This window comes from Lepidochelys kempii, chromosome 8, assembly GCF_965140285.1.
Source record: "Lepidochelys kempii isolate rLepKem1 chromosome 8, rLepKem1.hap1, whole genome shotgun sequence".
In the NCBI taxonomy this organism is placed as follows: domain Eukaryota; kingdom Metazoa; phylum Chordata; order Testudines; family Cheloniidae; genus Lepidochelys; species Lepidochelys kempii.
In genome coordinates, this window is record NC_136387.1 from 48,699,203 (window position 1) to 48,712,150 (window position 12,948).

The 12,948-nt window shown below is 44.5% G+C and overlaps 1 protein-coding gene across 2 annotated transcripts in view; it reads left to right on the plus strand.

Moving 5' to 3' along the window:
- KLHL20 (kelch like family member 20) overlaps nucleotides 1–12,948 on the plus strand; it is a 37,240-nt gene that overhangs the window by 10,003 nt on the left and 14,289 nt on the right. For both annotated transcript variants that reach the window (XM_073356391.1, XM_073356392.2), the window contains 3 exons: nucleotides 3,644–4,217; nucleotides 9,945–10,103; nucleotides 11,339–11,433. In XM_073356391.1, coding sequence (XP_073212492.1) covers nucleotides 3,644–4,217; nucleotides 9,945–10,103; nucleotides 11,339–11,433 — 828 coding nt within the window. The remainder of the gene's footprint in view (nucleotides 1–3,643; nucleotides 4,218–9,944; nucleotides 10,104–11,338; nucleotides 11,434–12,948) is intronic.

Consider the following 12,948-nt stretch of genomic DNA (forward strand, 5'->3'; position numbering starts at 1 on the left):
TGCCTCCTGACTGCCCCCCTCAGAACCCCTGACCCATACAACCCCCCCAGCTCCTTGTCCCCTGACCACCACCCCTCCTGGGACCCCCACCCCTAACCAGCCGCCCTGTCTCCTGACTGCCCTGCCCCCTATCCACATACACACCCCCACACCAGGCCCCCCGGGGCTCCCAAGCCTGTCCAACCCCCCTGTTCCCCCTCCACCCCATCCAACCACTCCCTGTCCCCTGACTGCCTCCTGGGACTCCCACGCCTATGAAACCGCTCCCCATCCCCCGGGACCTCCCATCCCTTATCTAACCCCCACCCCCTTACCATGCCACTCAGAGCGGCAAGGCTGGCTTATTGGAAAGCCTGGGAGGTGGGCGGGCGCAAGCCGCGCTGCCCATGTGGCGGCATACCTGTGGGGGAGGGGAGACTGCAGGGGCGGGGCCGGGGAGGGAACTCAAGGGCGGGCTAGAGTTTGCCCACCTCTGGTCTAGTGGAAGGGAGGAGATTTCATTCTCCCCAACTGGAGGCAAGGGGCTCAGGTTTTTCACCACACAAATTCAACTGACTTAAAATATAGCTCGAGCGGGATAAAAAGCTCAACAGCCTAAGATTTCATAGGGAGCTTTACTCAGTCTAGAGCAGTGGGTTTTCAAAGTTCGGGTCACAACCCAGTACTGGGTCACGGCATGCAAGCAGGACTGGCTCTCGGCACCAGCTAAGCAAACTGGTGCCTGGGGCAGCGCTGCTGATGGGGCGGCACTCCGGCTGTTCTTGGGGCCGCAGTCCAGCAGCAGCCCCGGCGGCGATTCGGCAGAAGCCCCACTCCGTTGTTTCCCACGGCGGCAGTTCGGCAGCGACTCTTCTGACTCAGGTCTCGCCGTCGGTGGCAATTCAGCGGTAGCTCCCTCCGATGTTCCTGTTCTCTCTGGTGGCGGCGTATTCGGCAGGTTTTTTTGTTTGGTTGGTTGGGTGTTTTTTTTTGTTTTGTTTTTGTTTTTTGCTGCTTGGGGCGGCAACAAATGTCGAGCCGGCCCTGTATGCAAGACACTGGGTCGCCTTGCTCAGCACCCAGGGACCCTGGCAGCCAGCCAGTAAAACTAGTAGCAAAACTAGTAGTTCCTACCTGGAAGCAGCCAGCAGCAGGTCTCATAGGCGGGGGGTCACGGGGCTCCACGTTGCCCCCACCCTGAGCACTGGCTCCACATTCCCATTGGCCGGTATCCAGAAAATGGTAGTTTGGGGGAGGGTGCCTGTGGGTGAGAGCCATGTGGAGCCACTTGCGCGCCTCTGCCTAGGAGCCAGACCTGCTGGCCGCTTCTGGGGTGCAGCACAGTCTGCAGTGCCAGGACAGGCAGGAAGCCTGCCTTTGCACCCTAGCTGCGCTGCTGACTGGGAGCTGCCGGCGGTAAGCCCGTGCCCCAATACCCTTCCCCAGCCCTGACCCCCCCCACCCCCGCAAACCTGGAGCCCCTTCCTGCACCCCAGAGCCTGCACCCCCAGCCCAGATCCCTGACTCCCTCCTGCACCCCAGCCCAGAGCCCCCTCCCTCACTCTGAACCCCTCCTTCCCAGCCGCAGCCCTCACCCCCACACCCCAACGCTCTGTCCCAGCCCTGAGCCCCCTCCCACATCCCAAACCCCTGATGCCCGCGACCCAACAGAGCTGGGGATGAACAATTTTCTTCAACTGGATCACAAGAAAAAAAGTTTGAAAACCACTGTTCTAGAGCAGTGGTCTCCAAACTTTGTGGATCGCGCACCCCCAGGGCCAGCTCTAGGGATCCAAAAAAAAAGAGCTGCCGCCGGTGTGCCGCCGAAGATGGAGCCGGGAGAGCCGGTGTGCCGCCGAAGATGGAGCCGGGAGAGCCGGTGTGCTGCCGAAGAATCAAAGGTCTGGGAGTGCTGCTGCCGCCATGCCGGCGGCACTCCTCCTGCCATGCACCCCCAGGAATGGTCTTGCGCACCCTGCTTTGGAGACCCTCTTCTAGCAGACACTCATAGTTTTCGCCTGGTTCTCTTCCCAGCTCTCAAAATCAACTGTGTTGGTAACTTGTGTCTACACTAGAGACCTTACAGCGGCGTAGCTGTACCAATGCAGCTGAGCCGCTGTAAAATCTCTCATGTAGCTGCTTTATGCTGGTGGGAAAACAGTCTAAGATGCAACTGAATTATTTGAAATGTCATGAATAGCACGATTTCCTTGTGGTTAGAAGGTGCACTTGAGATCATAATGAGAGAAAAAGATGTGATCTATTTTTAATTCTTCCTTCAAGCATGCAGCAAAATGTACCCCACAGTGTGGTGCCCAGAACTGGAGATAGTACTCCAGCTGACACCTCATCACTGCCGCGTAGAGCAGGACAATTACTGCCCAAGTCTGACATACAACACACATTAATACCCACAGAATTACATTGGCCCTTTTTTGCAACTGTGTTCTCCCTATTTATAGCCAGTGCGGGTGGAGTACAGTGCAGTTCTTACCCCTTTTTTGGAGGGCTTGTGTGGCTGGTGGTGATAGTATAAAGCACTTGCTCTCAACTCTTAAGATACCCTGTGGCTGATACCCGTCCAGGGGCAAGAGGGCATATGGGAAAGGTAGTTGTGGCCTAAAAACCTAGTGGAGGACAACAAAGAACTAAATAATTGCAGCAGCGGCTGAAAACTTTTTACACCTTAGCTAATGACAGTGACGTTGGTGAAATACTGCGGCAGCCCCCCGCCCCTCCCCCAATCTCTGTACAAAATGTTATTGTTTATATATCTTGCTGAATGGCTTCTAATTTCTAAGGTTTCCATCTTGACTTTATTTTCTTCCTTTTGGGGAAAGAGAGTTGATTTTTTTTTTATTTTTTTTTTAAGTATTGTTGAAAATGTTTTGACTGTTTAGGATCCAATCACACTAATTGCAGTCCTTAGTATGCCATTTCTTGGAGAAATTAACAACCTCTTGGAACCCACCTGAAACACCAGGGTGTGTATTGTGTCTGAAGAGTCCAGGTACAAAAATCAGAGAACAAATAAATTAGTGGATGCACCAGGAAGCAGGCACATAACCAAGATAGTAGCCAACCATCTTACTTTTTGAAAGTCTACAGGGATGTCACGTGCTCAAATACCACAGTGATGGATGATATAAAAATCTACATAGAGGAAGCCTGAAGAAGAGAAGAAGGTTGGTCTTGTATTAAGGAGTTTGACTGGGACTCTGGAGATCTGGGATTTAGTTCCAGCTCTGTGTCAGACTTCTTGTGTGACTTTGGACAAGTCACTCTCATATTCCTTAATTCACTGCCTGTAAAATGGGGATATTACATCCCTACCTCACAGGGCTATTATGAGGTTCAATTAAATGTGTAAGACATGCTCAGATACTACAGTGATGAGTACAGAAAAGTCTATAAAATAGATGAAAACGTGAGCCTATTGCAAACTGGCTTTTGTTAACTCACTGGGATGCTTTGATTTAGACTAATTTTTTTTCTGTAGCTATTTGATCAGAAGTGCTTGTTTCCCTAGGTGGCCAAGGAAGCTGGAAGTGGTGCTATTTCTATGTCCAGCTCAGATCAGATAGTGATGGACACAGAGCCACCAATGACATTTGGTGAGAGATGAGTCAGTGATAATCCTGTTTCATGGCTTGCTCCTTTGCAGGTGTACCAGTACTCGACCAGGAGAGACCGGAATGGATGTGACAAGCCGTTGCACCCTTGGAGATCCCAACAAACTACCAGAGGGGGTACCACAACCTGCTCGCATGCCCTACATCTCAGACAAGCACCCTCGACAAACCTTGGAGGTTATCAATCTTCTGCGGAAGCACCGGGAGTTGTGTGATGTGGTACTAGTCGTGGGTGCCAAAAAGATCTATGCCCACCGGGTGATACTTTCAGCCTGCAGTCCTTATTTCCGAGCCATGTTCACTGGGGAACTGGCAGAAAGTCGGCAGACAGAGGTAGTGATTCGAGACATTGATGAAAGGGCCATGGAGCTACTGATTGACTTTGCATACACTTCCCAGATCACAGTGGAAGAGGGCAACGTCCAGACCTTACTGCCAGCTGCTTGTCTACTCCAGCTGGCTGAGATCCAGGAAGCCTGCTGTGAGTTCCTAAAAAGACAATTGGACCCTTCCAACTGCCTGGGTATACGGGCTTTTGCTGACACTCACTCCTGCCGTGAGCTGCTGAGGATAGCCGACAAGTTCACACAACATAACTTTCAGGAGGTAAGCTGCAGGGTGTGGGTTCTGGGCATTTCTTGTTTAGTACCTCCTTACAGATCCTGCCCTTCTACCTGCAATGTCTCTTGTTCCTGGTAAGTATTGACTAGCTTAGTAAGAGGGAGAGGATGTACCTGCAGCACTAGTACTAAGATGCATGATAACTTCTGTATCATATACTAGTTATTTCTCAACTTAATGTTCTGATGTGAATAATGCACATCTTATAAACAGTGAATGCTGAAAGCTAATTGGTAAGTGGCAGTGTGTATGGATTGCATCTGACACTGTTCCTGAACAATAGTTTGTGACATTCCACTCTCTTTTTAAAACACACACTCACACACACACACTTCAGAAACTAAATATAGAGTTTTAATAAAGGGATTGGAGAGAACTGGGGAAGGTGTGGGGAAAATTGCAGAGGCCTCAGAGGAGCCCTCAACTCCCTTCCCTAATCAGAAACTGTGTTTCACATCTGTCATTCAGCAACAGTTTGAAAGTAATTCACATGTGTATCTGCAGAGGTGACCGTTTTAAACCAAAGCCAGGTTTTTTACTTTCTCAGTTATTTCTAGCAGATTTGAAAGACTTACCAGACATCAGCTCAGTGAAGGACTAGTCGTACTTGCCAGAAATAGATATAATAGAAGAGGAGGGAGTCCCACCAAGGAATCCTGTGGGCAGAGCTCTGGTGAGAAGCATAGCCCCACCTCACATTCTCTTTTGGGAGTAATAGGGCTGTGTTTTCTATCAGAATGCTTTTCCTGGTCACTGCTTGGTGGTGTAGGGGCTATATATTTTGTGTCAGCCTCTGGAACAAAGGTTTTTCTGAACTTGAAGTTATACTCCCTTGGTGGGAGAAGGAGCATTATATCTCTCCTACTTCCTCCAGAACCTGTACCACTTTACCCCTCACAGCAGCCAGGAGGCTTGAAAGGAGTTACTCCTACTCTACCTATTTCCCCACTACCAGTTTTTGGATCCCCTTCCCTTGTGAATAACTTCTATGCCTTCCCTTCTACTTATAGCTTTCCCAAACCGCAGCAATGTGTAATTGACAGATTGGTTGTGACCCACAGGGTTTTCTGAAGAGCCTGTGTGAAATTATCCAGAGTTGTGTTCATTTCAGTCTGGTGCCACTTAGTAAGTTATAAGCAGGGGCAGACAGATTTGAGCTTGACTGTCTTCACATACGTTGAAGACTGCTCCATAGTTAACTGAAGACACACTGCATCAATTAATGCTCAAATGTATTTGGAAGGCTTCTCAGACATAAGGGCTAGAAACTGAGTTTTTTAAAAAATGAGTCTAAATTCCATAGAACTTGATTTGCCATAGGTGAGTGAATTTTTCAGGACCAAGCTTCCAGCTGGCAATTCCACTCCACATTTTCTCTGTACTGCGTTAATTCTGCTGTTTTCTTGGGGAGGGACAGTAATCAGCCAGTTGTTTATTTTCAATGCTTGCTGTTTTCAGGTATTAGAGCTGTGTTTTTTCCACTGTTACGTGAGTAGGGCATGACTACAAGCCTCCAAATAACTTTTTACAATCCAGTATTTTTGTATTGAAATATTCAAGCATTGATACATGCAGCTGGAATCTGAAAGTGTTATGAACTCCTTATGATTGGGACCTTTCTTCTTTATGTTCCCACTACAGCCAGCTCCCAGTCTTCATAGTCTTCTTTCTCTCTACCCACATCAGATTACGTGCCGCACAAAAGCTTTGGCTGGGGGGGGAAGCCTTTCCCATCAAATATATTAGTGTATAAATTACTAAACTGAAGTGTGGCCATTAGAAAGCTGCTGCCGTGATTACGACAGTATTTTTTTTCTTTACTCAAACAGTTCATATAAACTTGGAAGGGGCAGATGCTATTGTTTTTATGCCTCTATATCCATGTCCTTATCAGAGCCCTAAAGAATTCCCTATTTTTTCATCCTCTCTTTCCCCATCTTATTGAGGCCACCATCCTTGCAGCCATCTTCTTTTCACCTGAAGAATGGATCAGAATCCTGTGTGGAACCCAGTTACCTGGCTATTTAATAAGCCAAAATGGAGACTAATAAGTAATGCAAGGCATTCCTTCCTCCACAGGGATTGCGTGTACATACTTCTGTCAACCTGACAAAATGAAACAAAAGATGGAATCTCCTGCCTGGCAATGTTTGCGGTTCAATTAGGCACTAGGCAACTGGGCAAAGCCAGTCAGTTACTTTGCACACAGTCTTTGAATTAGTCCATATACTCTACTGTGCTAACCTTCTGGTTCTGTTTATTTTTATGTATGTTGCTGCAATACATCATTAATTCCTTAGTAAAGTATTTCTCCAAGTTTTCCATTCCCCTTAGTTTAATCTGCCCTTGTGAATCTCATGCATATAATGTGAAATAAATCTATTAACAACTTTAGTCTGTGAAGGTTTGTTCCTGCATAATTTTTTTGTTAAAAGAAAAGGAGTACTTGTGGCACCTTAGAGACTAACCAATTTATTTGAGCATAAGCAAAAACAAGGGGAAATAGGTTACCTTGCATAATGACTTAGCCACTCCCAGTCTCTATTTAAGCCTAAGTTAATTGTATCCAATTTGCAAATGAATTCCAATTCAACAGTCTCTCGCTGGAATCTAGTTTTGAAGTTTTTCTGTTGTAATATCGCAACTTTCATGTTTGTAATCGCGTGACCAGAGAGATTGAAGTGTTCTCCGACTGGTTTATGAATGTTATAATTCTTGACATCTGATTTGTGTCCATTTATTCTTTTACATAGAGACTGTCCAGTTTGACCAATGTACATGGCAGAGGAGCATTGCTGGCACCATGATGGCATGTATCACATTGGTAGATGTGCAGGTGAACGAGCCTCTGATAGTGTGGCTGATGTTATTAGACCCTGTGATGGTGTCCCCTGAATAGATATGTGGGCACAGTTGGCAACGGGCTTTGTTGCAAGGATAGGTTCCTGGGTTAGTGGTTCTGTTGTGTGGTATGTGGTTGTTGGTGAGTATTCGCTTCAAGTTGGGGGGCTGTCTGTAGGCAAGGACTGGCCTGTCTCCCAAGATTTGTGAGAGTGTTGGGTCATCCTTCAGGATAGGTTGTAGATCCTTAATAATGCGTTGGAGGGGTTTTAGTTGGGGGTTGAAGGTGACGGCTAGTGGCGTTCTGTTATTTTCTTTGTTAGGCCTGTCCTGTAGTAGGTGACTTCTGGGAACTCTTCTGGCTCTATCAATCTGTTTCTTCACTTCCGCAGGTGGGTATTGTAGTTGTAAGAATGCTTGATAGAGATCTTGTAGGTGTTTGTCTCTGTCTGAGGGGTTGGAGCAAATGCAGTTGTATCGCAGAACTTGGCTGTAGACAATGGATCATGTGGTGTGGTCAGGGTGAAAGCTGGAGGCATGTAGGTAGGAATAGCGGTCAGTAGGTTTCTGGTATAGGGTGGTGTTTATGTGACCATTGTTTATTAGCACTGTAGTGTCCAGGAAGTGGATTTCTTGTGTGGACTGGACCAGGCTGAGGTTGATGGTGGGATGGAAATTGTTGAAATCATGGTGGAATTCCTCAAGGGCTTCTTTTCCATGGGTCCAGATGATGAAGATGTCATCAATATAGTGCAAGTAGAGTAGGGGTGTTAGGGGATGAGAGCTGAGGAAGCGCTGTTCTAAGTCAGCCATAAAAATGTTGGCATACTGTGGGGCCATGTTCTGTTTCTGACATCTGTGCAAAGGGAGCGGGGGGGAATCGATTGTAGGATGGACAGCTCATGCCTTTGTGTCAGTAGGCGAAGCTCTTGCCATATATTCTATTTTCAGACATTTGTTCTGTGATGACGAACCATGTTGTCTGGTATATAAATCAAATGATCACAATCAATATTGTAAGATAAATACTCCTGATTACAATCAGCATGAAAACAGTAGTGTAGCCCATTGAAGATCTTGTGTAGGGCTATAAGTTTTCAGGAAGGAAGCAGTCAAATGGTCTATTAATTTTAGCCAGATAATTATCTGGCAAATTGGGACAAAGGTGATGTTTAGACATTTTTAAATGATGCAATTGTTAAATTATGTATACTAGCAAGTCACACGGAGATAGCAACTCAGTTGGCAGAAGCGCTAGCGTTATTTTCAGTGTCTTAAGAGACCTCCCATTATGAAATAAATTGGAGAGTTACAGGATTTTGCTCCCTGCAGTGCTCTGCTACTGTCCAGACTGATGCTTTGCAACTGTCAGGGCCAGCCTTAGGCACAAGCTACCCTTTGTAGGGTTTGAAGGCAGGCTCAACAGACATGCTGGTAGCCCAGTTTCTTCCTCCTTCCCCAGCGGTGGGACTGCAGGGGCGAGGTAGTTTGTTGATCAACTTTATCTCAGCTTCTCCTATGACCATTGGAAGCTAGTCGGATAACTGTGACCTACGCTGCCTGCTATGTCCCTTTTAGCAACATGTGCTGTTGTGAGCATCTTGGATATTTTCTAATGCACACACAGTATTTTGAATTGGTTCTTCAAGTAACTAAATGAACCATACAGATGATCGCTAGAAGAGTGGAAATCTTTGCCAAGAGAATTTATTTTTATTATGCTTAAAATCTTGCAGCCAGGAAGCTGAGCTCTTGCATGCGCATTGTTACTTACTGTGGAATGCCAACGTTCAAGCACTTCATGTTGCTGAACCTCTTTCTCAGGTGCCATGGTAGAAACTGGGCAGCCTTGTGCGGAATATGGGTTGGCTGTCAGCAATTGTACCATTTCCATAGGTCTGTTTTATTTAGGTTGTTATACCTCTACCATTGTCCTGGTATCTGAGTGCCTGAGCATGATATTCAGTGTGTCTTAGGTCCATAGCCACCCAGGACGGTCTGCAGTATGGCTGTGTAGTGCATTATCACTGTGCTATCATTTGGTCTGAGCATAGGAAGGAGAAGAATCTCCTAGGTCTTCTAATGGTGGCTAAAGTCTTCTGAGAAACTTGCTTCTTATCTTGGGTACAGAAGAATTTATTAACATGTTTGCAAGTTGCCAGTGGCTTATGTTTCATAGGAGATCAGTCCTTGGGGTTTTTCAGAGGCTCTGATTCCCTCTTAAGTGCATTTGCACTCTCTCACTCTGTGTATATATTTAGAGAGAGTGAAAGAAACAGAGGTAGGATCATATGAGTCCATCTGCTGTCCTGAGACACTTTCCATTCTGCTACAAATCAACGTCAGGAAGATTTTTCCTACATATCTACAATGTCTCTGGTAATTTGTTTTTGAGACTTTTACCTTCGATTCTGATTTGGATTTGTTACTACATTACAAATAAAATGTCTTTATTTTGGTGCCACTTTCCTCTCAAATATTTATCAGCTGCAGAACATTTTTCTTTCTGTTTTATGTATTCCACATGGCAAATGAGGAGGCTGGCTTTAAACAAGGGCTTTGCTATTCCCGAATTTTGAAATAGATTAGTGCATTCTGTGACTTACCACTTTACAGAACTTTTATTTTCCCCATTCATTTTCATTGCCATGTAAAAGTTATCTGAACTGCACTGTTGGGGCCCAGTTTTGTGAAGCGCTGTGGATCCTCCACTTCCCTGATGTCAACGGAATTGGAAGGTGCTCAGCACCTTACTGGATTGGACCAATTGGATCCTATCTAAAGGGAAGGATTTCTCCTTTAACTTTGAGGCAGAGTCCAGAAGCAGTGAGTGCTTTGAAACAGTGTCTTTATCATCATCTCTTTGAACAGGTGATGGAGAGTGAGGAGTTCATGCTTCTTCCAGCCAATCAGCTCATAGATATCATATCCAGTGATGAGTTGAATGTTCGCAGTGAGGAGCAGGTGTTCAATGCAGTGATGGCCTGGGTAAAGTACAGCATTCAGGAGAGGCGACCCCAGCTACCCCAGGTAACCTTGAGCGTGGTTCACATGCATCTGCTTTGTACAAGGAGAGAGAGATTTTGTTGGTGTAAGTAGTGGAAATAATTCCCCTCCTGACTTTCCAGGTGTGTTAGAACACTCACATTTTCCAGTCATCTAGGCCTAAAAGTCCAGTGCCCAGGTATGTTAGTAACGGGCCCTTTAAAAATGCTTACTGATAGAAACATTAAGATTTGCCATACTGGATCGGACCCTGGGTTCATCTAGTCGATCCTATCTTCAACAGGAGCCGGTCCCAGATGCTTCAGAGGATTGTGAATGAACCCCTAATGCAATTATGGAATAACCTTCCCCTAAGGGAAGTTTCTTCTTAACCCCAGGCAGTTGATTTATGCCTTGAATTCTGAGGGTTTATACTACAGCTGGTCAGAACATTCTTGATTAAATATGTTCTTTTGTCAAAGCTGAAATTTTGCGGCAGCATTATCTGTTTTGACAAAGTTTTTGAGGAGAAGGTTCCAGAGTTCCGGGATTCTCTGGTCAGAAATAATGAGGAAGAAAGAGACTCTTACTGCCCTGCTTTGCCCTTTTTGCTCCAAAAATGGACATTTCAGCACAATTGCATTTCATGAAAACTTTCAAAAGTTGTGAAACAGAATTGTCATCCTCCTGTCAGCTCTAGTTTATACCCCTTACAACTCTTTGGTCCCTTGTAGGACCATATGTTCTTCTTTGTTTAATTCTGTATTCTATTATACCTGCTTGTGCATTTAAAGTGTAAGCTGTTTGTGGCATGTTTGATGTAGTTCATTTACTGTACACTGCAGTGTACACTTAAAAGGGTAAATAGATAATAAAACTGTCAGCCAAACAAGTGCTTAGGACAATATGTATAGACATCTGCAGTCCTCTTAAGGTTTTCAGTCAGGTTGTTGGGTTTCATTCATGAGCAGTCTCATTGGGTCAGCTCTTTTAAAATCTGATGTTGTCCTGCTGGATAAGGACACTGGCTTATTGAAATTGCAAAGGTGCTATAGACAAAAAGTTGCATTGAGCCAGAGTATCATGGTCTGAATTACTACTGGGATTGTTAGTACACTCCCTATTGCTAATCTTTCTGTCCTTGTGACTGCATTATAACTTAATTGGATCACAAAGCATGTGGAAGCAAATTAGCTAATGTTGCTCTCTATTTGACTGCTCCTTCCATCTGTAAGGTGACAAGTGCGTTGCCTTTAATTGTGTTCTGTTGTGTCTCATAGGTGCTGCAACATGTCCGTCTGCCACTACTCAGTCCCAAGTTCCTGGTGGGTACAGTCGGCTCAGATCCACTCATTAAAAGTGATGAAGAATGCAGGTAACTCCCGCTGGAAAGAGTGAAACTGAACAGTGCAGTTCTATGAATTTCACTTCATGCCTTATCTGTGTTTGCTGTCCAAGAATATTGTGATTTGTCAGTGGTAAAACTAAGGTGATACTTACCAGTTTCCTTTTCTGGGATTGGGCAGAGGGGAGATAGAAGAAAGCACTGCATTGCAAGTATGTTTTTATTTGTGTAGAAGTTGCAGTGTACCCTCAAAGGAGCTTTTTTAATCAATATTTTGGTGGGAGAGAAAGCTTTGGGTAAGCAATTTACCTTTCTGATAAATCACCCTTCACAAAATGGCCTCTTTTTCCTATCACTTTGGCTGTAAAGCCAGGTGCCTTAGTTACCATGAATCCCACTGAGCACTGCTCAGAGGAAGCCATATTCTAAACAACCTAAAATAGCTTTTCTGTATCTGAAAATGTCATGACTTTTATTACCAGGTTAGCCAGGGGTTCCCAAACTTTTTTTCCCTGAAGTCCACCCGTCCAGTTGCAATAGGCACTGTGACCCACTATTAATACTTATTGGGGAAAATTATAAATATTAATTATTACATACATATAAACTATAACACTATACACAATGTGCATGTTCCTTTTCATTTTAATGTAAACGATAGAAATCCCGAGCAATATGCACTCAAAGAAATGCTTCAAGATCTTTGAAACCAAACAGCTTTAGTAAAACTACACTTCACTTTGCCAAATTTTGCTCTCCACATTTTTTTATTCAGAAAGGGGAAACGCAATGTGTGAATGTGCAATGTATAAAACTGAACAATAAGTCACACAATGTTAACAAAATTGTTTAAAAAATGTCAGGTTTCAGAGTAACAGCCGTGTTAGTCTGTATTCGCAAAAAGAAAAGGAGGACTTGTGGCACCTTAGAGACTAACCAATTTATTAGAGCATAAGCTTTCGTGAGCTACAGCTCACTTCTTCAGATGCATAGCCTGCTGCAGTTTCCACGATATGCATCTGAAGAAGTGAGCTGTAGCTCACGAAAGCTTATGCTCTAATAAATTGGTTAGTCTCTAAGGTGCCACAAGTCCTCCTTTTCTTTTTTTAAAAAATGTGCTATTTGTTGATTTTAAAACAAAATAGTTGTCCAATTTTGAACACTATATTGTGTTTTCAATTTTTTTAGTGTAAAATCTGAATTTCTGTGCTGTGTCAGTAAAGACCCAACCTTGCTTTCTACTAACTAGAAAAGAATAAAATATTGTAAATAAAAACATAAAATGACAATTATATTGTAACACACTGAGGCAACAGGTATTTATCTGACCTGGTAAAGGAAAATCCAAACGTCAAATATGTGTCGTCATATTTTCTTACTACTTCCTTTATTTTTTTGGCTGGCTCATTTTGTGTAGCTGTAAATAGTCTGGGATTTTCAGTATCTTCTCCATCAGAGCATTCTTCTCTTTTTCTAAAAAATAAATCTATCCTTGTCAAATTGAAATAGTGCTTGACGTTTTTTACAGTTGTAAATGGCGGACTG